The sequence below is a fragment of the Syngnathus acus genome, chromosome 20 (assembly GCF_901709675.1).
Source record: "Syngnathus acus chromosome 20, fSynAcu1.2, whole genome shotgun sequence".
In the NCBI taxonomy this organism is placed as follows: domain Eukaryota; kingdom Metazoa; phylum Chordata; class Actinopteri; order Syngnathiformes; family Syngnathidae; genus Syngnathus; species Syngnathus acus.
In genome coordinates this window covers 5,252,659-5,280,535 of record NC_051104.1, presented here as the reverse complement: position 1 = coordinate 5,280,535, position 27,877 = coordinate 5,252,659, and the positions used below count along the sequence as shown (strand labels likewise).

Below are 27,877 nucleotides of genomic sequence, written 5' to 3'. Positions count from 1 at the left end.
GTGTGGTGTCAGCTCTTTAACGCCCCCCCCCCCCCCCCCCCCCCAACTTCCTCCTGCTGCAAAGATAAAACTTCCCCCCCTCAAGCCTCCGGGTTTGGCACGAGAAGTGTTGTCTTTCTTCCATAGTCAGAATATGGAAATGAAGTCTAATTATGAACAACACAAGTGCCGATGCCTCACCTTTACAATCGAGCATTTCTTTTGGGGAGCAGCTTCTGCTTTTTCTGCGCCGTGTCTCCCTGTTGACGTCCAACACCTGGGAGGAAGCAGATGTAGGTGGTGATTACGGTTCAGAGACCCTCAAAATAACCTTCCCTCCTCCCTTGCTTACTTTGTTTTTCTTTCCATTCTCTTTTCAGCCAAGTTACCTGAAATGAAGGTGATCATTTTGTTTGCTTTCCGAATTGTGCAACCTCAGCAGAGGAAAACATACTGCAGCAATTTGACTTTCAATAAAGTTTGGCCTAGCTGAGCATTTGAGGAATATGACCATGTGACCTTTTTTTTCTTCTTCTGAACCTCTTAACCTACCTCCAATGTACAGTATGTGTGCAGGAGTCCTCCTGTTGTAAAAGCACATCAATCATGTCCCCTGGAGCTTTCAAAGACCGGAGAGTAGAACATATACACTCCTGTGGAGTTTATTAAAAGCGTTATCACTGATCTGTCTGCAACAGCTGCTCGCCGAATCACACTCACCAAAACCGAATATTGTATACATTCCGTCACACTCCAATGTGGCGTGCATGGACAGTCTGGATTTCCCTTTCCTCGGGATGAGCGCACATCACCCGGGTCGAACAGGAAGGCCGATGTTTAGGTCATGCAGTGGAATTCCCCGTAAATGACAATTCTACTTCATTTGACCCATTTTAGCTTCTTTTCGTGCCACTCACCTGTCGTCAGGGAACAAACGAATAAAATTCCCAGTTAATGTTATGAGATGCTGTCGAGAATTCTCTAACCACTTAACATTTCAGTCATTTTGAGATTTTGGAAAACCTGTGAAAATAATTCGAGGTAATTGGTATTGGCACTGAAATATGGCAAATGGGTCTCTCTCCTTACGGTGGCATGACTTGGTACACTCCGCATTTAAAAGAGAAAACATCTGGATGACTTGTTACATGATTGATGACATCACATGAGAATCTAGTCCCATGGTTGCACTTTGCTGTGTATCCTGGATCCGCCCTGTTGGCTATTGCATGTTGGAAAACATTAGTGGCCTCCATCGTTCGACTTCAGGGATGACAAATTTGTATCCTGCAAATAATGGAAAGAAAAAAACTGGATCATTTATATTCTTTTTTTTTTTCATCGCCACTTGACCCATTCCAACAACAGTGGTAGGAGAATAAGGCTAAATGGATGGATGGATAGACTTATATCCTCCCATTTTTACTTCGACGTACGGTAAGTCCTGACTTAACTGTAAGCCCGTTATTGTCGACGGCACTTTGGTAGTGAGAGATCTGTGACTATCGATTACCGCCGGCCGGACTGTCAATACACCCGTCGAATTCCGACACGGCGGACTAATGGTCTCCCGGTCGGGTGGCACGCCCACGCGCCATCCCACCACCTCGGGGTGTAATGAACAAAATAATCCATCCATACATCAATACATGACAACTCGAGTTTACTTGCTGCCTCAGCCATTTTACATTTGACCAACATGTGATGACAAAACACATTACGGCATCCTTTTGAGTTTTGGGCTTTTTCAAACCAGGAAAAAAAATCAGCCGGGCTAATTTTACACGAGGTCTAGCGTACAGTATACATTCACTCTCTCTTCTCGCCTGGTTTAACAAGATTTATCCCTGTGAGTGTCCCAACAGTCAAGTCGTCGTCTGCAGTGCACTCTCATGGTCATTTAACAGCAGGGTAATGGTGTGTATGGTGCTGCTTGACTGCTCCTCGGCTCGAGGAGGGTGTTAGGGAACATGGGGGGGGTTGGGACACCCTCCCTGATCACATGGGCAAAGGCCACTTTGTAAGAAAGAGAGGATAGATAGAATGAGGTGACAAAAGAGCTTTTGTGGATGCAAGTTTACGGCATTAACCTCTTTCTCCCCCTAGCATCACATGAAGAACAAGAAACTACTGTGACAACTTAGCAGTAGCCCGAGGCAGCGTGTTTGATTATGCGATGTGTGTGTGTGTGTGTGTGTGTCAGGGGGTGTCCAGGATGTTTGCCCCCGGGAGTCTTGTGACTGAGCTGACATTCTGAGAAATAGGGAGTGTGGTCAGCTGTTGTCAAAATGCCACAAAGGAGACAATTTGCTCCGAAAAAGAGACGAGCTCACTCTGCAATTCTTTTTTTGTAGGTTAGGATCAAAATCAAGGTGGGTTGTCAACATGCATCGGAGGCCCTGGGCTTCATCGGAGGGGAAATAAGTGATGACATCTATAATTGTAAAAACAGCAAATGGATTAAAAGGCTTTGCTGCGCATTCACAATGCGTTGCGTGCCTGGTTGCCGATGGCCCGTCTCCTAATGAGACATATGTCAGCCAAAGCCACAGCGTCAACACCTGACCTTTAATCAGAAGCATGCAAGTGGAAAATGCACGAGGGGCAATATTTATTCATCTTCACTCTTCTGTCATTCACCGTTGACGCGAGCTTTCATTTTATTAATAAGCTAGATCCTCTATTTTCAATGCAATTTCAAATCCGTCTCTCCTCGGTATTCTCTCCATCTTTACTCGTCGTCGTCGTCGTCTCTGGCGTTGACATTTTGTGACACTCCCTCCCAGGGGCAGCCATCACTTCAGATGAACATCGCGTGTGACAGGCCAGCTTTGTCTTTTTAAGCCATTAGCACTTCCTCTCCTCCCACCTTGCCATCAACATCCCCCCCCAGTTTATTTTTTATGCCCTCGTTTTTGTTTGAGTGAGCACATCTTTCACTTTTGACCAGATCATTTTCAAATTTACAACATTATGCAACTGTGTAATTTAAAATGAGGAAGTGTCTGGCAAGGAAAAAAAAAAAAAGCCAACTCTGAATATGAGTGTATTTTCCTCTTAATTCCAATTTCACAACCTCAGGTGCATTCAACTCTCAGGTTAAACTCTAATCTGCGTTCAAACCACAGCCTACGTGACGACAGAGTTGACATTCGGGCTCTACTTTGACTTTATTGATAGCCGTGTCCAATGTGGTTTACTTACAGGTAAGCAAGATTTAATGAGATTTTCCAGTCGGGAGAGTTATTTGGCAGTGTTACCTCCCTCCCTCTTAGAGCCGTGTAATTCTCCTTGCTTTGCACTCCCCCACAGTAAACTGTCAGGCCTAATACAGGAAGGAATGTCCAGTCACCTGCTCCTAAAATGCAACAGCCCTGTGCTACACTAACCTAATATAGACCTGCACCGCACAAGCAGGTTGGATAACGTTATTATTGCTCATTGCGTATATTTAAACACACACCTCATCGCACCGCCGCTCAGTCGGAAGGCGTAGTCCAACACAATCTACACGGACACATTTATTCCGAATAAAAAATGCGTCATGTAGACACAGATGGAGTGACACTATTTCGGGTTTTTGGATTGAGCATCAGTGGCTACAAATGTATTCGCAAGACGGTATCCGCCATCCAAATTATATAGCTGTCATTTGTGCTGAGAATAAAATCACGGAATGTAATGGATGCAAGTGGCTATTTAAACAGTCTGGATACCTTAAGGCAATGCCTCTAATAATATCTTTACAGGGCACCCACTCAAAATGTCAACCTGAGACACAAAATTCAAAATGGGGAAGGGCGCCACTATACTACTCTCAAGCTTTCATAGTACATTAGACTAAAGCTGCAGCCTGAATGAGGTTTGACAGCAGAGGTGACAGGGACATTTCATTTCCCCCCCTCGGCATTTGAATGAGGTTTGACAGAGACAAGCTCAAAAACCCTGACGGAGTTTGTGTTTGTTTGTCGGCCTGGAATTGCAAAGGATTTTACCGATGCTAACAATTTTACAGTCTGCTGTCCAACCGTGTTTTTTTTTTTTAATCACATGCTTTCACCGCTGGCTTACTGGTCGAACATTCTAACACCACAGATAACAGCAGCAGGACTCTCCGCCAAGTTATAAGTAGGAGGTAGCCTCGGTCGGGTTTAGGTGTTTCCTTTGGCCACTTGTAATGATGACCTCTGTAAGAAAAAGTGTCACTTAAATGTTAACAGTTATCATTACTGCGGCTAGTGCAGCAAAGCAATAATATTTAGATTATCCATAAGTAGCACTGAATGTGATATTTTTTTGCTCACTGTGTTTATTATCTTGAGAACTACCATCTTTACCATGAACGCAATTCTATTATAAGGGTGTCATTTAACTGTACTGTACTATTCATTTATTGTATGGCTAAGCAAAGAGCCTTTAAAAATATCTTCATATGCACCCGCAAGGCGACCAAGATTGTGAGTGATGTGAGTCACCCCGCTCACCCTTTGTTTGAACTTCTGCCCTCTGGGAGGCGGTACAGGAGCCTGCGCTCCCGCACCACCAGACTTTCCAACAGCTTCGTACTCCAGGCTGTTAGGATCCTGAACTCGCTCCCCCTTTCAGCGTAGCGTCCTGTTCTTGCTGTATGCTCACTGGCTCGGTTTTGCCCCTCATATTCAATGGGTTATTGGTCTGTTTTTATTCATCGCTCATTTTATTTTATTTATTATTTATTATTTATGGTTTGTGCCTACTTGTTTTTGTTTTGTGTCGCCTACTTGTATGTCTCGTCACCGTGGGATGGAGGAAACGGAATTTCGGTTTCTTTGTGTGTCTTGACGTATGAAGGGATTGACAATAAAGCTGACTTTGACTTTGACTTTGACTTTGAAATGACATAAAGGGCACAGTTCTTCAGGTTTTGTCTTTTCCTAACAAACACTGACTTCCCTCTGTCATCATCATGCAGATTAGAAGAACAATAGCAACCATTAACATGAGTCTTGTCATGGAAAGCACTCATCAGACGACAGATGAATGACTACGGAGGCCAATTAACTACTCGGCTAAAACCTTGATCTGCGTCATTAGAAAGACAAGAGCACTCGTCTTAACTCATTAAACCAAGCGCAGCTTAACAGGTTGCTGAATAGTCTTAGGAAAAGTCACCAAGGCAATTGAAGAAGGTGCCAAAACACACCAATGGGAGACAAGAGTATATTTCCCAATAGATCTTGTATCATTTTTTTTGGGAGAATAACTGATATTCCCAGATAAGCAATTGGCTTGGAGAAAGTCAGAAGGAAAAATAGTTGTGGGGTTGCAAATGGCCGCTGTTATGTTTTCACAACTACGTGTATCGCTCAACTACTTGAAACACATATGGCCCTGCAAATTGGAGGTGCTCTCACTAAAGACTAACCGTGAAAAGTCCACAATTCTTTGACTTTTGTTATCGACACTCGAGTTGACCTTCCTGACTCTGCGGAGGGGGTGGCTGTTGTTTTAACAAAAATCAGTGGCATTTACCTCAGCGCCGATTGAGGCGCCTCACCTTGAGACGGCATACTTGAGGTTTTGAATGGCACTGCTTTGTTTTACTTTGGTTCACGCTGGGTTTTTTTTGTAGTGGTTGGCTTCCCTGAGAAAATAGCATTGCCGAGCTGCAAGGGCAGACTCTGTGACGGCAAGGTCTGTACTTTTGAAGAATGCCTGCGGTAGTTGCACCGAGACCTGCCTGCTGGCCCCAAAGTGAGCTAGTTGTATACGTTTTCAACTTTTAGATTGTAAATGTGAAACCGTCACGCCTGGTGATGTCATGGCTGATGTCGGTGTCTAAAACCCAATTTGCTCGCATCGTTATCTGTCCGGAAAAAAACAAAAATACATTTGAAACGAAGATGCCCGATCCTGCAATTAGGATATTTGTAGTCAGGACATGTTTGGTTGAGGTTATTTAGCTTGTATTGATTGTAGCACATTAGTAAAATCAATGAAATGTTTCAGTGAAGGAGTAATGTGTGATCTATGGCCACAGGTCACGGCTCGCGCTTTCAAACTATTATTTTCGCAGGTGCAAAAGAGATGGAGCTTTTTACGGTACATTTTCATGGGAGTTAGTCGGGGCAATGATGGAAATGTTCCATATTGGAAAATCTCATGGGAATTGCTGGATTGGAATTTATGGAAATGAGTATTTTATGCAACGAGATTACATGTGGCCTTTATGTTCTTTTGTCTTAAGCAGACCTTCATGCAAAATGGAATCGCGTAGGAGTGGTCCTCCTGTTGCATGTTAGCATGCTCTCGCTAATAAAGGCAGCTGTCCAAACGCTCAGCCGGTCGGCCAGAAGGGTCTACTCTGCAGCCTTTGTTGATGCTAGGTGTTACATTGGCTGTCAGAAAACACACTTTGGTTGTAAGACCGCCAACCATTTGGCACAGGAAGATGATCCATCCTAGCCCCCCTTTTCCAACCACGTCGAGGCCCTTCACACTACCCACGAACCTTTATTCTTCTTCATTCCACTTTGTATGGCGCTGCTGTTTTTGCTACCTCCCATCTATGTATTGATTTTCTCTCCACAGCCTTATAGTTGATCATTTTCTCTTGACACCGCTGGCGGAGAGTTGCTTTGTAATTGTGTTCCTGAGTGACGTGCTCCTAGACAGCCTTTAGGAATTTCATATTTTCATGAAATGCCGCTTAACCTTACATCAGTCAGCGAGAAGGTAGAAATACAGTATGCGGGATTTTTCAATTTGTTGGGAAACTCTCCCTGTTAGTTAGTTGGAAATGGATTCTGTGGTTCTTTTGGCTTTCTCTGAAGAAAAAAAAAAACCCCACAGAGTTGCCAAAGCTGGCTCCCCCCAGCTGACTGGCTGAATGAGTAAAGGTTCTTGGGATTGCGTCATGGTAACACAAAGCAGATCATTTTGTGGAGTATAAAAGGAGGTTGAGGGATGACAAAGCTCTCCAGATGAACCCCACTCCCTTTTTGTGACCGCAGCACAGCGTGATGACCCCTTGAGAATACCGCCGCTTCTTCATGCTCCCTCTCCTCCTCACGCACCTTTTAGCTCAACACCCTCTAAACACCTTCAACCTCCTCGCCTCCCCCTCACCCAACCCTGCGTGATTCACTTTTGCATCCCGACCATCTATCTGAATAAAAAAAAACAAACAGTGATGATTAAAACAAGCGTTATTCCCAGCTATATCTCCTCCCAACATTCAAAGTCCCTCCAGAAAGAAGTGGGCGAGTACAGGAATGTTCAGGTGGTGCATATTGGCCAAGCGAATGAATCTGGTGTGTGTGTGCGTTGTGTGTCCGAGAGGGATAAAGTAGCTTGGCAGCTAGTTTGAGCGTTGCGCTGACTGAGCCACTCTCGCTAGAGAATTGATTCGGCCCGTTGAGAGAATGTTCAGCTTTCCTCGGAAGAACGCAAGCGTGTGAGATAGACCGAGGCGTAGGTGGAACTTACATAAAAGGAAATCCCATATTGTGTATTAAAACACTTTTTTCCACTGTGCTCATAAGCAAATATGCTGATTGAGTTGAACCTGTTCATCATCAAATTGAATCGAGCCTGCAATCTAATCAGACTTCCTCCCTTCTGCCGATTTAGTGACCAACTACAATAATGTGGTGGAAGCTGGCACAGACTCCGACGATGAGGACAAGTTGCACATCGTGGAGGAGGAAGGCAGCCTGGCGGACGGGGCGGACTGCGACAGCACCCTACCAGACGACGAGCACCCCAGGGAGCATTGGGATCGAGGTGAGACCAGCTGGATGCTTGTGGGACGCGTTGTCACGCACAGACTGCAACATGTTCTGCGCCACTTCACTCCACTGAAGAAAAACATTTCGGCCTTTTTCATTTCATTATCTTACACGGTGATTCTCAAAGGTCCCTCTTGTGGTACGTGAATGAATTACACAATTCAGTTTTATTTCACTTTTTAGTGCACATTTAAACTTTAAAAAGTTACAGTGGATATAAAAAGTCTACACACCCTCAATGCCAGGTTAATGTTTTTATACCATTAATCTGACCTACAACTCAACTGCAAAAAAAAGTTTCAATTTTGTCACAGCTAAATCTTTTTCAAGCTTTTCTGCCATGTGAGAATATAATGACTTCATTCACTGGTGTATTTGTGCAACAGTGCAAGGAAACGGGTACTACAAGCACTTGCTTTTCAACTAAGACAGGAAGCGCAATATTCAACAAAGACAATACCTACAGAGAGACCTTCGACTGGACAAAAAAAAAAAAAAGCCGCGCAAGCAAAGAACCACTGGAGAGGTTTATGACACTGGTGGGCATTGTAGTGCCGCCGTGAACTTTTTTTTACCTCGCCTCGCTTGGCATGACGTCAGAAGCGGGGCCACATCCACAGGAAGGACAGATGTCAGACAATACAACGTTATACTCCGAACTCAACCAATTGCCATTTGCTTGTGTTCAGCTATAAACGCACACACAGTTTTACGGGCTAATCCCAAGTCTATGACGTAATTCCTCTTCATAGCTCTCCAGCTGTATCTCCTTGTGTAAAACGTTGGAGGAGGAATAGTGTCATTGGTTTGGCCTGGAACTGTGAACATTAAACATTTTGAAAAGCATGAGTTACAGTGACACAGCTCAGCACGCTGGCTCGGCGCCACACTTAGCCTCGTGCGAATGTTCATTTTGCCTCCCTCGTGGTGTGCACATTTGCGCACGTCCAATGTTTTCACTCTGTTGCCTCCTTTTTGCTGCATCTTATGAACCTCGGGAAAAGCTGCAACCCTTCGAACGAACCTTTTTTTTTTTTTGCCTCATCACGCAGAAGGTTCCACTCCCGAGATTCCTGCCTTGAAACGTGAGCGCCACCCACTAATCTTTTTCTCAGCGTAGCCCAAGTTTGTTTCAAATTAAAGCCACGACACCCCTTCTCTCGGGATTGTCGCGCTGCATAGTTGTTTTTTTTACCTCTCTTCCCCTCCGTCTCTCTTTACACCCTTCTTCTCCCTTGCTGTTTCTCATATTCTGATTCATTCCTCTTGATTATATGGTATCATGGGCGCCTTGCTCGCTGTCATTACTCATTCCCTCCTAAGTGCTGACGCTTTGGTGGGGCGGCCCAGTGTGGACGTACTAAAATGTAGCCCAAGATCAGGCTGAGTAATTCAGGAGAGGAAAATGTAGCGCGTATTGGCCTGGGAGGACCCTCCTTTTATTTTTGATGACTTGTAGAGCTGATTACATCTCACAGAACGAGCAGGGTGGAGTCGGAGAGCTTTGATATCATGAGGCACTTATCCACTTTGAGTGTGCGAAGACTCAGAGCCCAAAGGCCTTGAAAAAAAAAACCATCAGCTGCTTAATGTGGGGAAAACTCATTGCAAAAATCTTATTAGTCTTTTTGCACAAGTGTTTATACTACCTAAGTACAGAGTGTGAGTACTAGCACCTCTAGCTATTAGCACAACACAGCGTTAATCGTCACTCCCGTGTTTGCGTGACATGCATTGATGACAAGCGATGTAGTTGTTTTTAAATCCACTCTTGGGCAGCGGGGACTCAACAGGGGGAAAAAAAAAAAACGACATTCCTCTGCGCATTACGTCATGGTGTGGTGTAAAAAGCGAGCCACCCATCTGCATAGGAAGGGAATCGTCTCATGCGAGTTGAAAAGATAGTTTTGCATAGACAGAACAATAGTTGGACTGAACCCAAGCCACAGATAAGCCAGTGTGTTCTTGTTTTGGGAACATCTCCTATTTTTGACTTTTGCAGTCTTGCAAATGATAGTGGAGGATCAGAACTGTTGCTTGGACGTCCGTCCTTATCACTGATACGACACAGCGTATATGGAATGGAACACATACGATCATATTACACAAACGGAGAGTTTTTTGTTTTTTTTAAAGATGCACTTTGACTTTACATTTTTGCAACATTCTCTTTTTTTTTTTTCCCCAGCGCAGCAGTACATTCACATGCCTGCGTCAGCACATAAACGGCCCGTGTGATGTTTCATGTCAGGGGAGGTAGCCTTGATAACACGCTTCAACCCTCTGGCCTCACTCGGCGCTTAACAAAGCAACGAGAGCGACACACTAGGAGTAAAAACAAGAGCTTGTCGCACCTTTTTCCACAGACCCCCAACTGGGACCGCACTTCACACTCAAGCGCAACATTTTGGAGCCTGGAGGTGTGTTTGTGTTTGGTACAGCAACATCAGCACTTACCCGTGTTTCCCTTTGTTTACCAAAAAAAAAAAAGTAACATTTGGCTTAGTCCAAGTTTCATGACTGACATCTGTGATAGTCAAAATATGTCAGCTTATTGTGTCAGTGTGATGTCGTCCACATCTTGATAATTGACCCCCCCCCCTTGGTTTTGCTAAAGAGGGAATAAAAACAAAAATCACACTGACCCAGGTTGGATGAGTAGCTGCGATATTCTTCTGGTCCAAGAATCGTCAGATGGGCATTGTCCGGGTTTGAAATTTTCTATCACCAGTCCTGGAAATTTCTTGACCCACTTTGTGCATCCAACTAAAATGCAAAGAAAAAAATAACATGAATTTTAAATGCATAAGATTCATCGATCAAAATGTATCAAATTGATCATACAGCCATAATAGAATTGCCCAAACGTGTTGCTGTTCTTTTGTTAAGGTCATGGGAGAAAAACAGTGCGGTATGCGGGGTGAGCAGCACCTTGTGTTCCTGACACTCCACTGTGGGAAATGAAATCTGCAATTCTCAGCTGTTACATATCCGCACTTATGTTCGCCAAACGACGTCTTTCTCCGGATTGTGGCTCGGAGGGTTTATTACGACCTCGTCCAATGCTCCTAATAACCATAGCAACAAAACGACTAGGCTCGTATTGTTTCGCGGCTTTGTTACGGCGCACCAGAGGAAGCTCTCGAAGATGACGGATATTCGCCGTAACACTTGTTACCGTCTCTGAGGAGAACGCACAGCTGGCCTTGTCCGTCAACACACACGGCCCGCTTAACACAATACTGAAATAAAAGTAAATTGCGCCGCAATAAATTCAACAATTTCACTTTTCTGAAAATCAATTCTTTACTCTAGGTGCAATTATCTATGCCAGCTATGTAAAATATAAGTTGGCAAATGTCTTAATAAAGCATCGGTGACCATAGTAAAATAGATTTGTATTTCCTGAAATGCTAATCACACACCTCTCTAGAGAGCAGTGAGTTTCTGCTCTCATGTGATGTGCGTACATTTATACACCCGAGGTCGTGAATATTATCCGTCCCGCATTCAGCAAGGATCTTAAAGTGCGCTTTGAAAGAGCATGATGGTCACACTTGGTATTATGCCTTAAAGGCCAATGCAGTTGCTTCTATCTTGTACAAATAAAAGCCTTCATTGTATTTGATTCTGTGCGGATCAACACAGCAGCTTCGCCTTCAATAAAACCCTGAGTTTGATAATCACATTTCATAAACGCACCTCGTGTACATTCTTAACTAAAGTGCTTTCTGTGGCTTCTTAGTGAAAGAAGACTGCGCGTCAGACGGGGAGGACGACGTGAGCACAGACGCCTTGGTGGAGGAGATGCTTCAACAAGGGGATACGGCCGTCATTTACCCAGAAGCCCCGGAGGAGGAGACGCAACGCCACGGCACCCCTGACGCCAGCATTCACGATGAAAACGGTACGGGATCGTCAATCGATTAGCAAATTTCGAAATGGCTTTCCAAATTGTACCTAAAGCGTCAGCATTGATTAACCACTATTTTTATTCCTCTACCTGGTTGCATCACCCCTCGAGGGCTAACTCCTCTCATTAGCAACACTTTGCAAGATAATTAGCCACGCCACGCTGCTCTTTGTAAAAACACCACACAAGTGCCTTTTGTTGCCTCGGGCCATGTGGCTTTTACCTGCTGCAACAGGAGGGATGAGGGGGGGGCAGAGAAACAGCAACACCTGAACAAATCTGTCCCATCTGTGAGAGTTCTGACTCATGGCTACCTGTGCGATAAGGTGTGTGTGTTTCCATCCAAAGGGCTCTCACCTGTGCCGCAGGAAAACTTAATACATCACCTGTTAACAAAGTAATGTTTCACCCGTGTGGGAGCTGGACTACTACGAGATTCAGTCCGGACTTTTCAAAAGCGCTCGTTCTACAAATAGTTTGGTGGCGGGAAGCACATACTTTGTCTGTACTTCTTTTTTTTTTTTTTCAACCTCCTTGGGTGACCACAAGATGTAAAAAAAGACACAGACAGAGGAAACCACCACGACAGTTAAATTCTCTCTTATCTAAAAATAAAAAATATACAGTTTCGGTGTGTTTGTTTAGTTATCATTATAGACATTTTTTTTCCATTTGAGTTCTACATGAGTTTAATAATTCTACTTTTACCCCAACACACACACAAGTATCTGTACTTTGGAATGTGAGTACTTTGCCACCTCTGTAAATCACCAAGGATTCCCATGGGTGCAATTTGGGAGACCAAAAGCCAAAATGGCATCCCGGTGTTATGTTGTTTTTGTTGTTGTCTCACTAATAAACATGGAGCCATTTGGTTACCTATTTGGTGTTTACCTGTGAGGGGGGCGGGGGGACTAGAAAGTAAAACTGTTGTGATTTGCTTGCAAGCGTCCCTCTACCTATTTTTCTTTGATTATTTTTTCTTTAATCCCATTCAGGAACTCCTGATTCCTTCTCTCAGCTGCTCACCTGCCCCTATTGTTCACGGGGCTACAAGCGTTACAGCTCCCTGAAGGAGCACATCAAGTATCGGCACGAGAAGACCGAGGAATGCTTCAGCTGCCCCGAGTGCAGCTACACTTTTGCACATCGCGCACAACTGGAGAGACACATGACGGCCCACAAGCCAGGAAGAGACCAGGTAAAAGCAGATTGACTGGGCTGAAATAAATAAATAAATATTTAGGTATACGCCACACTGTGATGTAATCGTCATGTCCTTTGACAGTCATTTTAAAATTACGCAATACATGCAAACACAGCGCCACGTCTTTTTCCAAAACACGGCGCTCAAACATGAACTTTTGTCCCCGATTGATTGATGACATGGTGTGTCACGAATTAGTAGCGGTTCAAAGGTTATGTTGTCATTGTGTATCTCACTGATTGACCCTCTCTGCCCGGCTCAACAGAGACACATCACACAGTCGGGAGGCAATCGCAAATTCAAGTGCACTGAATGTGGCAAAGCGTTTAAGTATAAGCACCATCTCAAGGAGCACCTACGCATTCACAGTGGTGAGTGGCCAATCCTTCGTCACCATGGAAGTAGAGCGTGTTTGTGTGTGTGTGTGTGTTTTAGCCACTTGTCTATAATTAGCCGTCATGTTTCCGCCTAATGTGTACGCCTCGTTAATGTGCTATAACTGTTTCTTTAGGCATTACGACCGAGCAATTAAAAAAGGGCATTTCCCAACTGTGTCATTACATCAGCATTCCAACATCAGTGAAGTGCATGAGAGATTTTTTTTCCATCTCGCTTCTATGGCCTGCTCTGCTCATTTAGCATCATTAACTAATGGATACGCATCCTTCTCACTCCTTTATTTGCTTTCCACCGTGCAGGCGAAAAACCCTACGAGTGTTCCAACTGCAAGAAGCGCTTCTCTCATTCGGGCTCGTACAGCTCGCACATCAGCAGCAAAAAGTGCATCAGCCTCATCTCGGTCAACGGCAGACAGCGACCGGGCAACAACAAAAACCAGACCCAGGTTCAAACTCCCATCCTTCCCACGTCACCCTCTGTCCTCCGCACGCAAATACGAGAAAAGCTGGAGCACAGTAAGCCACTGCAGGAACAGCTGCCCCTGAACCAGATCAAAAGTGAGCCTATGGACTATGAATACAAACCCACGGTGATGACCTCTATGGCTGGTGTGAATGGCGGAGTTTACAGCGGAGGGGCTGCGGCTCCTCTGCAGGGCACAGTGCAAGCTGTCGTCTTGCCCACTGTGGGATTGATGTCGCCCATCAGCATCAACATAGCCGACCTGCAGAACGCTCTGAAAGTGGCCGTGGACGGGAACGTCATCCGCCAAGTCCTGGAAAGCAACGCCAAAGGCCAGGGTCAGGCCAGCTTGGGGTTAACCACTGGAACGCTCCACCCCTCCCAACAGCAGCTCATCTCAGCCATCAGTTTGCCAATCGTCGGTCAGGATGGAAATGCAAAAATCATTATTAACTACAATTATGACCCAAGCCAGGGCCAGCTCACGGCGCAAAACCTTAAGAAGGAGCATGAGCCCTTCTCCACTGCTCAGCCAAGCACAGAGTCTTTCAAGTGTCAGAAACTCCCCGAAGACCTGACCATCAGGAGCACGAGGACCACTGATCCAAAAGAAGAGGATAAAACCACTAAAACTTGTCTCCTGTGTGATAATTGTCCCGCTGGACTGGAAGGTCTTCATGCCCTCAAACACTGCAAGAAAGAAAGTCTCAGACTCAATGGAGAGTCCGCTGTTGCTGCCCTGCTTTCAGAGGGAGGACTTTCCAACCAGCCCAAAAACCTCTTGTCCCTGCTCAAGGCCTACTTTGCCTTAAACGCAGAGCCCACCAAGGACGAGCTGGCCAAGATCTCCGATTCAGTCAGCCTACCACTTCACGTTGTGAAAAAGTGGTTCGACAAAATGCAGGAGGGTCAAATCTCCCTCGGTGCCCCAACACCACCTTCGGAGGAAGAGGACGCCTGTGATAGTAACAACGTGGTCTCGCTGATCCAGGGGAAGGCCTCCATGAGTCCTTCTCTGACCCAGGACAGTCCAACAGAAGCTACCCCGGCGGAGATCAACGGCACCCACAGCTCTCCGGCCTCTCCTTTACCACTAAACCTGAGGGGGGATGGTCTCTTTCAAGACCGGCCCCCTCATAGCACTGATGCACCACTAGACCTGTCCCTGCCAAAGCCCGACAAAGAGGAAACTGAAGCTGTGCTTGCCAAACCCCGCAATCACCCCTCGCCTTCCTCCGTCCGTACCAACCTGGACGAACCTTTGAACTTAACTTGCACAAAGAAAGATGCGTCGCCACTCTCATGCCTGGGCTCCAGCCCTGTCGCGCTGTACGCCAGCCCGCCAAGTGCCAAACCTCTCAATATCGTGACCACTCAACTCCCCACGCTGGTGGCCATTGCCGACCGGGGTCGTATGCAATGTCTAAGGGCGCTTAGCACCAACAACAAGCAGACTATCCTGATCCCTCAGCTGGCTTATACTTACACCACTACGGCTAACAGCCCGGCTGGAACGGAGACCCAGGAAACCATCCACCTCAATGGAATTAAGGTTTGTATTATTCCGTTCCAATACTTGGGAAGACTCTCTGCTGGACACCCAACCAACCTTGTCTTATATATCATACCGTAATACTAGTTGGGTTTTCTAAAGGTGGTTCGGTTCGACGGAAAAGTGGTTCAATTTAATTGGAAAGGGATGAATCACTTCCGTTTTTTGACCCTCATCTCTTTGTCAAATATAAATACAAATATTGGTAATGGCTATTCATTGCGCAGGCCAGCACTAATGGACGGAGATCTGTGTGAATGATCTTCCGGTTCGTCACCCAAAGGACACAAGGATGCACTTTACCGTTGAGTCCCTTATTGATCTGCTGGAATCTTTTTAAACGCAGCGCCTCTGCCTTTCACATTGATTTATTGTTGTTGCGTTATACGTCGGTGTTAAGTGGATTGGCGTAGGACTGCCTTGTAAAAAGAAACTTGTGTGCGTATTGGTTTCTTAATCACGACTCATCGTCTTTCCCAGCACCACTGGGTGGCTTTTACAGGCTCGTAAGTGAACGGAGAAGTTATTTTCTTCTTGACACTCTAAAGTTACGTGTAATGGTTTTATCAATTTTGTAGAAATGAACGGATGGGTGGAGGGGGGCAGGAGGAAAGGCTAACTACATCTCGGATTGGAATTGTCGAGTTTCGTAAAGCCTTCGTTGGAATGTCACTGGCCTGCAGATGACTTTGTGGTCATGGCATATTTGATGTTTGACTCAGCACTTTCCTTCACTCGAGACACGCTGCGTTGTATTTTCTGAGTCACTCATTGTTTTTTTTCCACCTTGACTCCATCAGCCTTAGTAATCATGTCTCCTGTTCCGCAACCAGGAAGAGAAGCAGGACACAAGCTCGGAGGGCATGTCCGCTATGGAGGAACACAACGACTCGGACTCGGGCCCTCTGCGCAAGAAGATGAAGAAGACGGACAGCGGCATGTACGCCTGTGACCTGTGTGACAAGATCTTCCAGAAAAGCAGCTCGCTGCTCAGACACAAATATGAGCACACAGGTAATAAATACCAATTGTTTCATTTCCTGGCCAACAAAAACAAATCTGGAGCTAGGAACATTGAGTCAGGGTGCAAGCGAAGGGGGATTTTTCAGTCCAAGGGTGGACACCTCCTTTCCAGCAGGTATTACTCAACATGGTCTGAGAAGATCTTTCCGCCAACTCCCTAACCTCTGCCAGCTTTAAAAAAAAAAAAAAAAAAAAAAAAGATGTTGTAAGTTGTAACAGGCGAGCTCTGGTAGTGATTTGGATTGCTGTGAGCCAAGTGCAGGTCAACCCGCTATTTACAATTTTCCCCCCGTTTAATTCCTGGATACCTGGCGAGCAACTGATGTTTTCATCTCAGTTCAGTTTAGGTGAGAGCAGCCCTTCCGTGTCCTGGATTAAGTTCCCTCAAAGGCTCGCTTTGATTCATGATTGTATTTTCATAATATGTTCCTCCCATTACTGTTTTTTTTTTTACTCAATGATAAGTTTTTGTTTTTTCTTCAAAATAAATTAGAATCACAGCAGGGGGCGGACCGCTCATTAAAACCGCTCAATCAAATGCGAGGCAATACAAGCGCTGAAGCAAAAAATTGCTCAGACTCAAGATTATTTTTCTTAAACCTTAAGTATACAAGTGTGACTACTTTTGTCTCCACTGGAAGTGACTGTTAAAATGTTGGCTGATCGGAATCCCCTTTTTTGTTTTCAGGGAAACGACCACACGAGTGCAGCATTTGCACCAAGGCTTTCAAACACAAACACCACTTAATCGAACACATGCGCCTCCACTCGGGGGAGAAACCCTACCAGTGCGACAAGTGCGGCAAACGCTTCTCCCACTCGGGCTCGTACTCCCAGCACATGAACCATCGCTACTCCTACTGCAAGAAGGAGTCTCAAAGTCAAGGCGGAGGAGGCAGGGACAGCCCGGAGGAGGACGCCCTGAGCCGGGTGCGGGTTTCGCACCTCGCTCCCTTCCAGATGGACTCGGACGAGCGAGGGAGCAGCACCAGAGAGGACGAGGAAAGCGAAGAGTTTGAGGAGGAGGAGGAGGAAGGCGCCGTGGACATGGATGACATCCAGGTGGTGCAGATAGGGGACGAAGGCGGGGACGAGGACAACAACGAAGCGGAGGAGAAGGCGGCCGGGATGGAGGAGGAAGCCGACACGAGACAAGACGAGGAAGAAAAGGCCGTGGATGGAGAGCAAGGCGTGACACGGGAGCGAGATGAAGAGGAGGTCGTGGGAGAGAGCAGGGGAGATGCGGCTTGTGAAGAAGATGAAAGCCAAGAGAAAGGAGATAGTGACTAAAAGACCAGAGGAGCAGCTCCTGCTCAATCGTGACAGCTCGCTTCAGTTCACTACTGTGTAGAAATCCAGGTGTGCCTGAAAATTCAAAATAATTAAAAAAAAAATACGAGTGACTTTTCCACAGGACGAAAACGATTTCTCAAATCCATTTGTAAAGAGAAAAATATGAATGCAAATTTTACTAAAGGAAGGAAATGCATTATACAGACTTTGGAAGCTAGAGCCGACAAGTTTTAGATAATGTTTTATTACTAAAACACCTTGGTTCATTTTTTTTTTTTGTCAGTGTTACTAATTTTGCCACTCATATGTTAACCCTTAAATGCTGTACAGTTGGGAGATATTTCTATACCTTTGTATTGCCAATGAACATAAAAGAAAGTCAGTATTTTATTAAGTTGGAAGGAAAATCCTGTGCACTACAAGTTGCTTGGTTTACGTGAGGATCGAGCAGTTCAATTGTGTTTTCTACCCTTCAGTATTAGCGCACTAGAGATGCCGCCGCAACGACGTCACGCTTATTTTGGGTTGTGCTGTTACTCGGATCAAATTGTGAGCCTTAAGAATAAAAATTAAAATCGGCGGAATGACGGGTCTTTATAGCCATTTAGATTTTTCTGGTCTTTTTTTTTTTTTTTTATATACCAATCATTTGACATTTTGGGGGGAAAAAAAAAAGCTGATTCACTTTATTACATTTATTCACAGTTTAAATCCAGAAAAATAGAACCAGGACACAATTGGAATTCGTCATATTAGCATAAATTAGTTAAATTAAGTCACAATACTGTTTTTATTTTTGTTTTCTCAGCATCATAAACCTGCCAATGTGGAGCAATTTTTTTTTTGACCAGCTAAATCATTGGAACAGATACGCATGTTTTTGAAATACCAACGTTTGCCTGTCAAAAATGTTAACTCAACATTGGCAGGTTCACGACAAAATTAAAAAATGAAGCGGTACGCATCCAAAACATACAAATGGTTCTTTTTTTTTTTTTTTTCTGGTATTAAAATGTTTTTTTTCTAGTGCGGTGAGGCATAGAGTGAATGGCATTTTCCCAAAATGTCAAACATGATATAAATGGTTAGAAGCTAGCAAAAAAAAGCAATGTATTTTTTTCCCTCACAAACGCATACACACACCACCACACTTTCTGAGCCTTATGCAAAAATGAAACAAGAAAAAGAGAAAGATGCATATTAAAAGTGCCATTATTGTATGGAAGCTTAGCAGCTAAGCAGGTCCCAGATCCGCCAGAGTTCTACATTGATACATAATACAACTGTTGCATCATTTTGAAAGTGTATTTGTAGTTGGAAGCAAGAATTAGCACACAACTTGTAATTGTTTTAATTGTGTGCAGCCTTCTTTAAGCTTGTTCAGTGCACTTGTTTAACACAAAATGTCTCTTCAGGTAATGTAGGCAAATTCCAGGAGTTTTATTCAACAACATGTCAGTATTATTTTTGGCCTGCTTTTTTTTTTTTTTTGTTCTTCTTCCAATTCCTGTGTTTGTACTGTATGTTCAGCAGTTGCAGTATTATTGCCCCTTCCCCAAAAAGAGATGGGTTCGTCTGTTTAGTCATAGAGAACTTTTATATTTATGTGTCTTATTTTTTTATATTTCTTTATGGTTTATTTATTACACTATGTAGTGTACAATACTGTAGTTTGTATTAATACGATAATATATTTTAGTAAGGATTTAAAAAAAAAAAAAGGCAACATAACTACAAGCCCTGAAACAAATGAGACTCCGGCATACTGAAGTATGGTTTTTGTTTTTTTCTCCAACAAACCACCCCTCCAAGCCTGAAAAATTGGAACCTGTGACCTCTTTGCATCCATGCTCATGTTACTTTAGTTTTCCTTACTTTATATGAAGCTACTGAACTTTTTTTTTTTGAACAAATAATTGTATGTCTAATAGCATGAGTGTGCTGTTGTATTGAAGGATGAACCGTAACCACCTAAACTGTCCTATTTGCCAAGCCAAAATAATATTCTTCCTATGCTTTTCTTTTTGTGCCAACATGTTACTTTCCATGTCATTGTCAAGACCATGCCACTTTTATAACCCCCCCCTTTTAACACCTCATCTTTTTTTTATTGTGATTGTTTTTCTTCCTTTCTTTTTCTTTTTTATGACTTCCCATCTCACAATAAAATACACCAAATACAAATGTGTGTGTTTGTGATGATATCATCATTATCATATGCTATATTTCAATATGTATTCTCTGATTATAATGATAGCTCAAACAATAAGATAACCTGACCACTAAAAATCCACGGTTGCCATGGTGATAAAAACCACCACTGTACCAGCCTCATTATTTTAATGTTTTTTCAAAATACGACAACATAGTGTAGCTTTAAACCCTCGCAGTGATCGGTTGGTAGCATTCCAATCAGTGCAGTCTGCTAGTTAGCAGCCCTGCCCTGTTCAAGGTCAAACCTATTGATCCAGGTTAGGTTTCCACTGGGGTCAACCCCCCCCCCCCCCCCCCATTCCCCCAGCATGAATTAATAATGCAATGGACAATAAGAAATCCATAGTCCTTTGAGGAGTTGAAAATGATACAATAGTTGGTGGTCATATTTGATAGGTGGTCTCGCACTTTAAACGTGATATTTTTAAGGGTGGGTGTCGGATTTATTGCCGGGATTTGAAACAACTACCACACATGGAGCAACATCAGCATTCAATAAAAATCAGGCGTAAATTTCTCTGCTCATTTGGAACGTTGGCCATTAGTTGGAGAATTTCCAAGCCTCTGTGACAATCCGACCTGTTAAGATACGAGTCTGGGGGCGGGAAGGCATCGACTCGGTGATAGAATGATATGTCAGAGGTTTGATCCCCGCCATCATCATGCCCAGTGGCTCCCTTGAGACTCGGCTACGGGAATAGAGGAAAAGTGGAGAGATAATGCTTCGGAGGGCAGCTTGCGGCATAACATTACTATGTCAAACTGTCAAACAGCATCTTGTAATTGTACCTATTACCAACGTCTTGTAACAATAGTCACAAAACGTCACTCTAAGCTCCGGAAAGGTCAACGAGTGCGTGTGGCCTGCAGCTGCATGCACGGAAAGTGCGTGCGTTTGTGCGTTAACAGGCTTTCGCTGGCGTCCGCGACTCAAAAGTAGAGATATTGCCGCGTCTTCTGCTGCTCTCAGCATTTCAAAGGAAAATTGAAAAGCTATAACTGCTAAGAGGATATGGAGCACGCTTGCCAATAATGGCGCAAAGGCCTGATGAAGTATGGCCGCTGCCGGGACTCTGACATGCCGCCGAGCCCGAGGGACTGAGACTCCCTGGGGAAATTTAGAGAAAAGCCAAGAGGAAGAAAAAGAAGGCGGCGGAGGAGGAGCCCACGTTGAGGAAATAGCAGTCACTTGCGGTCAGGTTTATTTACTTGAGCGTCCAACACCAGGAGACTCGCAGTGACGTCTCAAGTGTGTGCAGAAGGTAATAAAGCAATTCACCGGATAAATTGTCGCCATTTTTTAACAGAATACAATTGGATGCACTATAAAGTCAAGATGTTCAAACTATACATTTGAACAAATATTCTCTCATTTGGATTCAGCAACACGTTACGAAAAAAGAGAAACACTTGACAGCGAAAGTCAGCCTAATATCGACTGCTCCGATTAATCGTCAATATACGGCGCAATATGTGAGCATGTAGACTCGGAGTGCAGGGTCACCACATCCTTGTGTGTAGCTAAGGGTTGATTGGATTGTCATTGCGCTGTATTTAGCGCATACCCTAAACATCACCGGAGAGTAAGCCCGGCCATATGAAACCGATCGTTAAAGCCAGGAGATCTACTGAGGTTTCAGGTGACGTTCTTGCTATGTTGTCATCAAGCACTATCCTGGTCAACATTTGCACCCGGTTACCTTCTTACTTCTATTCAGTACTGTTGCAGATTTGGAGACAAATAAAGGTTTTGCTCAAAACACTAATCACAAACTAATGAACCGACACACGTGCCTTCAGGCAATGTCCTGGTCTGGCGTTACCATGTGACCAAAATCTTTAAAGTCCATGTGCAGCATGCATGCATGTGCCACTCATTCTCTAAATTACCTCGTGTCAATATATTTTTATCTTTAAAAGTTCTAATAAATGTTCTAATAAAAGATGAAATAAAATTCTATTAAATTCTAATAAATAAATACAGACAACATTAGAATTTTGATATGACTAATAAATTGCGTATGCACACACCTACACGTTTTTTCGTGTTTGCAAGTACCACCTACGCATTTTGAAAGCGTGATCGTGTTTTGGCCTTGTGTCATGGCCGTAGTTAGCGATCCGATAGAACACCTCAGAACGCGTCTTGACAGATGTCCCTCAAAAAATAATAATAATAATAAAACCCTCAAGAAACAATAAGAATTTAAGTGGACACACAATGCACAGTTGTTAATTTAATTTAATTTAATTTAATAGCAAACAGTTTTTTTATTTCTATTTTAGACTTTAAGTCCATTATTTTAAGGTGAAACAACTACATACAATTGAAGTTAAAATAATTACTATATGTTATTGCTTTAATGTTGAAGCTGTTTTTATTTCAGGGCGAGGTCCAGGTTTAACTTTCACTACTTCCTCCCCTCGTTACCACACTGCGACTCAAGTAATGCAAGAAAAACACTAACGTGACCGCTAATACATCGCAAGCCCTGCTTTGGGCTCACGTGGTCTGCACGTGTGTGTGTGTGTTTGCAGGTAGAGCCAGCTCGGCCTCCCACACTGCCTGGGACAACTTGGAGCAGCTCTCAGTCCTGACTGGAATAACAAGGAGCTGAAAAGAATTCAATTAAATAGTCCGCTCCTTGAAAAGCTACCGCCCACCTGCTTGCACACACACATGCACACCTCCTCCTCTTCCCCACGACCTGCTTTGGTCCTCCCACACACGTACATACACACTAGTAAACATGCACACGCAACACACACGTGATAATTTCACCTCTCTTCTACGTCCTTCAATGTGTGTGTGTGTGCGTGTTCTAAGTAATCCCATTGTCCCATCATCCCCCCGTCCTCCTCTCATGTATCATCTCAAAAGCTGACACCTGATTGGTTGCTGGAGGTCAAGGGATAAACCCATAAAAATGTCTCTTTGCACTCCTTTAAATGTTCACCTTTTTGTCCTTAAGATGTCTCATTTCTACAGGAATGTTTTTTTTTCTGTTTCATTTAATGAATGATGAGTTCATTCGTGAAAACCTTTCACGTTTATTGTCATTTTTGTCATGTAAAGCAAGGACGAGGCCTATAAATAGAATGTCGCTCGATTGGGTGTCAACCTTCACCAACAAACTGAAAGTGACCAGTATAGTGTTTAAATATAGATGACTAATAAGTGTACGAAAGTCAAACATTACACAATATTTGGTTGTGGTGGAGAGTTCACGCAGTGGGGCCGTCCGTCCCTGAGGATGTGAAGTGTGTGGATCAACACGAGATGAGACAAGTCATGCAGCAAACCTCCAGATGTGATTCAAGCTTCTGAGTCACTCAGCAGATTTTTAGTCTGCTCGGGTTCAGGTTACCTCATCCACCTTTTCTAATCATTAGAACATGTCCACTTGCATTGATCCACACACACCACTTGGCATCAAAATAAAAACGTTTTATAATCATCACATGCTCCTAAATGTGCCATAACGGGAACGCAGCATTTGTTTGGTCTTATCTGTCTTTGCAATGACACCAAACTCCTCAAAAGAAGAAAACTAACTTCTCAGTGGGTTGGTTGTACATCAAAACAAATATTTCCAAAGCAAATTGGCTTGGCAGTGTGTTTTATTAGCCTCAGGTGTTCTTCCGTCTAATCTTGGACAAGTTATTTTACAAATAGTGGGATTTTCAGTGACACACAACATGATGAAAAGTCTTAAATCTGAAATGAAGTCATCATCAATTAGCTCCAGGGATGCCAAAATCAACTTGTCGCACTTCTTCTCCTGACAGTTTGACTGCGACGTGTGGTAAAACATTTGGACTGCTTGTTTTCATTTGTCAAAGTGAACGCCCCCGAGGATGGACTATTCAGAGTTGTGCAGGAGTACGTCTCAAAAGTCATACAAAAACATCTCCAAACATGCAGGTTTGCAAACATACGGCCCGGGGGCCAGATCAGAATCAGTTTACTTGCATCTTGGGCCGAAAAAGTTTGTGGAAATTTGTTGAGCCCGTTTTTGTTATTTTCCAAAATTGTTCAACAGAAAAAAAACTGTTTTCAAATCCAAACAATTTAGAGGTCAACCAGACACAAATGAGGTTCCACTAAGCCTGCAGAGTTCTTTTAGTGTCTCCAACTGTGCTTTCTCACCACATCTAATAAAACAGAAATTAGAGTTCATTTCTGTCATTGTCGTATAACTCACAGGCACTTTCATTTGTGCTTCTTATCGCAACCTTTCAAATGAACTTAAAATGAAGCTGCGGGCCAGAAGAAATGAAGAAAATAAGGGGGGAGGGAATTAAAGATGATGATGTGGGTGTGGGTGGGTGGATCCTAATCAGAGCAAGCAGCTTCCATTCGTCCCTTCCTTCTCCATCTGTCCCCGTTTCCTCCAGCTCTTTTTATTAACACACCATAGGGCTCCCCCCATTAGCACCACTGACCTTTTGATCCCAGCCAGCCCCTTCCTCCCCCTCCGGTCGTGCGTTGGGGCTCACAGAGCTGCGAGTGTCTCCTACGTGGCCGGCGGTCTGCGCCCTCTGGGCTGTGTCATGCCTTCTGCTGCCCTTTGTCATCATTCAACTGAGAGGAACTAAGAAGCCAATGTTGAATAAAGAAGACACAATTAAATAAGGTGTGATTTGGGAACAGGGGGGATAAAATTGAAAATATTATTAGTAAACCAACCCACCTTTTAGTTTCTCATCCAGCACAGGGAGGAGAACAGGTTGCAGGCCCATCTTTCCGTGCCAGATGGTTCCACATTGACAAATCAATTAGGCTCCACCTCATCATCAAGGGGGACCAGGGGGGCTGCGAACGCTAGCCGCCCCCACCACCCTGGGGTCTACTCGGTCAACCACTCCTCCGCCTCTCTTCGCCTTAATCGCCACCCCCTCCTTCTGCATCGCACAAAGCTTAGCCTGGGCGACAGGGGTGAGGTGGCATGCAAAAAAAAAGAAGGCAAAGAACAAAGAAATTGGCAACACATGAATCACCTGGGTGACTTCCATGCTAATGCACCAGTGGAGAGGAAAGGTGGCAAAGAAAATTGTGTTTTTGAAATACATTTGCCAAGAAGTACAACGTGTTGTGTTCTTGAGTGGAGGTGGAAGACGGAGGTAGGAGGATGCAAGGGGAGGATAATCCGAAGAAAAATAAGCAGCCTGGCCTAAGTTATGATGGAAGTGCTCTTTACTACCCCCTAGTGGAACAACACAAACATGACAAGGTGAAGCGCCGACACCGAACATTGAATTCTTAACATTTAATCTATTTTTATTTATAGACAATATATATAATATACAATAGGACCAATGACAAAGTGAGTTGGGTTGTATTTAGACAAAACTAGTGATTTACTGCCCCAAAACATTTTTTAGGAAGCGCTACAATTACTTGCGAGTCCCCATCACTGTACTTTGAACAACATTTCAGCAAGCTGAGGTTTAGCACCGTGTCATCAATCCTCAGCTTACACAAGGAGTCTTGTTCCCTTTTAATACTTTGGACAGACCACAAAAAGACCCTAGATGGGGGCTCACTGTATTTTTTCATGTCATCCCAATGAGTTCGAGTAAACCTGTTAAATGCTACACCACAACCGCTCCAAGTGGAGGCCTGGAGGTAGCGGAAGGTGGGAGGCAGGTTTATCGGCAGGGGAGGGGCGACGGGAGAAACGTGTGGGTGCCCTCCTGGCTCGACTCAATCCCCGCGTCCTTTTGCTCATGCAGTCTGGGGGCAGCAACAAGAAAGAAGGCGAGAGCTGCTGCCGAGACCCCTGGGGAGAGATTAGCGCTGACAGCACAACAAAGAAGAAGGATGCCAGCGGCCCTCCGGCGTCTTCGACAAATTCAAATGTAATGTATGGCTTGAAGTGCGCCAAGGAAGATCAACATAATATATGATCGACCCACTTTGCGGTGCGCTCCGTTGGCAGTGATGTAAAAGCGATTTATGCCCATAAAAGTGTGCCGGCTAATTAAGTAAGATGTTGGCACGGGAGCAAATCCAATGAGCTTATTTGAGCGCTGGCGAAGCAGTCGAGTTCGCCCTCTCAAAAGGTTTACCTGCGGCGAGGAGAAAGAAAACTTGCATTGATTTCAAATCACAACTCTCATCCAAGACGTCCATGTGTCAGGACTTTAATTAAAACCTTTAATTGAATTGTGGCATGATGTGTTTAGGGGGCCCAGCCTTTTTCTCTCCAGACCGACAACATTGGGGCGGTCTGTGTAATTATGCTCGGCCTTTTACCTCCAATCAGACGGCGCTGTTGAAGACATGTCCTAATTAGCGCCTCAGTGGGGGGAGGCGGTACCAGGGGAAAACATGCTCCGTTATCATTCCCTAGCTAACTGCTAATGAGACAAAGTGGGGTGGAGGTGAGGAGAGATGTTTTGCACGAGTCGGAATGCAGAAAAATGCGGCCAACGGAACAATTATAAACATTATTTGTAGTGATGGGAAAATGAAGCTTCAGAATTGCTTCATGAACCACTATTTTTTGTGACTCCTCTAGGTGGCACTCTCTGTTCAAAATTACACAGACTTGGCATTTCTTAAACCCGGCATCTTTAAATCTTTATTTACCTTTCTGTTATTCTTTTCGCCGCTCTCCGCCCGTAACTTTACTAGGCACAAGTATGGCTTATCGCCGCTTTTTTTACGTTTTCTTTTCCTGCAGGAGCGAGCCGCTGCTGAATGTTTGATGAGCCACAACCGAACGTCTGCCAAAAGCCGCATTGGTGCGTCCAAACCACCGGTGCCTTCCGATCAGCGCCGTTGCTCTTTAAAGTCCCTCTTCAATCCCCTGAACCCAAATTTCAGGTCTGGCTCTGTTTTAACTGGACAGCCTGCTTTAGAATCAACAAATGTGTCGGAGGTTGGCGGCGCTGCGTTTCGTGCCGTGGTTCCAAAAAGGAGGGCCCCTCACAATTTCCAAATGAGAAAACAATTAGATCATTTCTATAATTCATGGGCGCGACCGCAGTCTGGGCTGAGAGTGTTTGAAGTGCTCCATATGCTCACGGTAGTTTCCCGGCCCGATCTGGACGCTGGCTCGGAGGTGCGGGCAGGTAATGCGAACATGCCATTATGGAACATGAAAGATTAATGGCCGCGGTGATTTCCCCCCACGTCCCTCCTGCCTTATTTGCAGGTGGGCACTCCCCAAAGTGGCTGTGTGAAGAGACAAAATGTTTTTAACCGCTGGGCGATTAAGAGCTCGATACCTTCACCGCTACCTTTTAAAGGATGACTCAGAACTGCGGCTTATTCAGGGTGCTTGACTCTAAAAAAATTCTGAAAACGCAAGAGGCACGTTATACTCGGCCGGCCGATTCAAGACAGGTAAACTACCGCTTAATGACTTCAAGTCACTTTGAGGGTCACATATCAAGGACCACGTCACTTATTTGTCCATTCCTGCTCCCCAAGTAACTTATTGCTGCCATATTTCTTCCCAATGTTCCCGTCAGGCTCGAGCGCATGGCAAACTACCGTACAGGCCGCATTGTTGCAGACACGCCGGCGCATGTAAGTATTCCAAATGTCAGGCCGGCTCGTCGATGTTATTAATGAGCTTCAGGCGGCAGGAGTGGATCATTTTCCATGGAAATCCAATGCATTTTAAATAGCAGTGGATCAACATTCCAGGACAGGATTTACATAAGGTAATTGCGAGGTGGTGAGAGTACCTTCTCACCGCCAGCGGATTTCTTTCCCTTCTTTACCGGCAGTAATGCAATCAAGTCCATTAAGTGGGCAATAAATACAAAGCTAGACTGTATCAGCGCTGTGTGACGGATAATGCTTCCTTTTCATGCTATCTATTTATTTATCCGAGACAGTTACGGCTGCTTTTGGAAGCGGAAGGGCCGCCGTACCTTTTCTTGATTTTCACTTGCCTTTGTGTTCTTCTTTCTCACTGGTGCGTTGTCTGAAAGAGCCAAACGGGAATTGTTTTTCTATGACACAAAAACAAATGATGAATGACTTTTAGCGGTATACAAGCAGGAGTGAATTTAGAGTTGTGCACCTGAGGGGTGGTCTAACTTTTGGC

The 27,877-nt window shown here is 44.4% G+C and overlaps 1 protein-coding gene and 1 long non-coding RNA gene across 2 annotated transcripts in view; one reads left to right on the top strand and one right to left on the bottom strand.

The window, feature by feature from the left end:
- The window catches only part of zeb1b (zinc finger E-box binding homeobox 1b), a 36,954-nt gene extending 17,173 nt beyond the window's left edge, over positions 1 to 19,781 (top strand). Inside the window, exons 2-8 of the mRNA XM_037279230.1 lie at positions 7,591 to 7,743; positions 11,494 to 11,655; positions 12,660 to 12,862; positions 13,134 to 13,239; positions 13,567 to 15,281; positions 16,115 to 16,295; positions 16,993 to 19,781. Coding sequence (XP_037135125.1) covers positions 7,591 to 7,743; positions 11,494 to 11,655; positions 12,660 to 12,862; positions 13,134 to 13,239; positions 13,567 to 15,281; positions 16,115 to 16,295; positions 16,993 to 17,594 — 3,122 coding nt within the window. The 3' untranslated portion in view covers positions 17,595 to 19,781. The remainder of the gene's footprint in view (positions 1 to 7,590; positions 7,744 to 11,493; positions 11,656 to 12,659; positions 12,863 to 13,133; positions 13,240 to 13,566; positions 15,282 to 16,114; positions 16,296 to 16,992) is intronic.
- LOC119138965 lies at positions 110 to 27,877 on the bottom strand. Its single transcript, XR_005101278.1, has 5 exons — positions 24,506 to 27,877; positions 24,258 to 24,406; positions 10,394 to 10,514; positions 532 to 1,266; positions 110 to 368 (listed from the first exon to the last, which is right to left on the bottom strand). It is a non-coding gene; the product is annotated as an uncharacterized LOC119138965 (long non-coding RNA).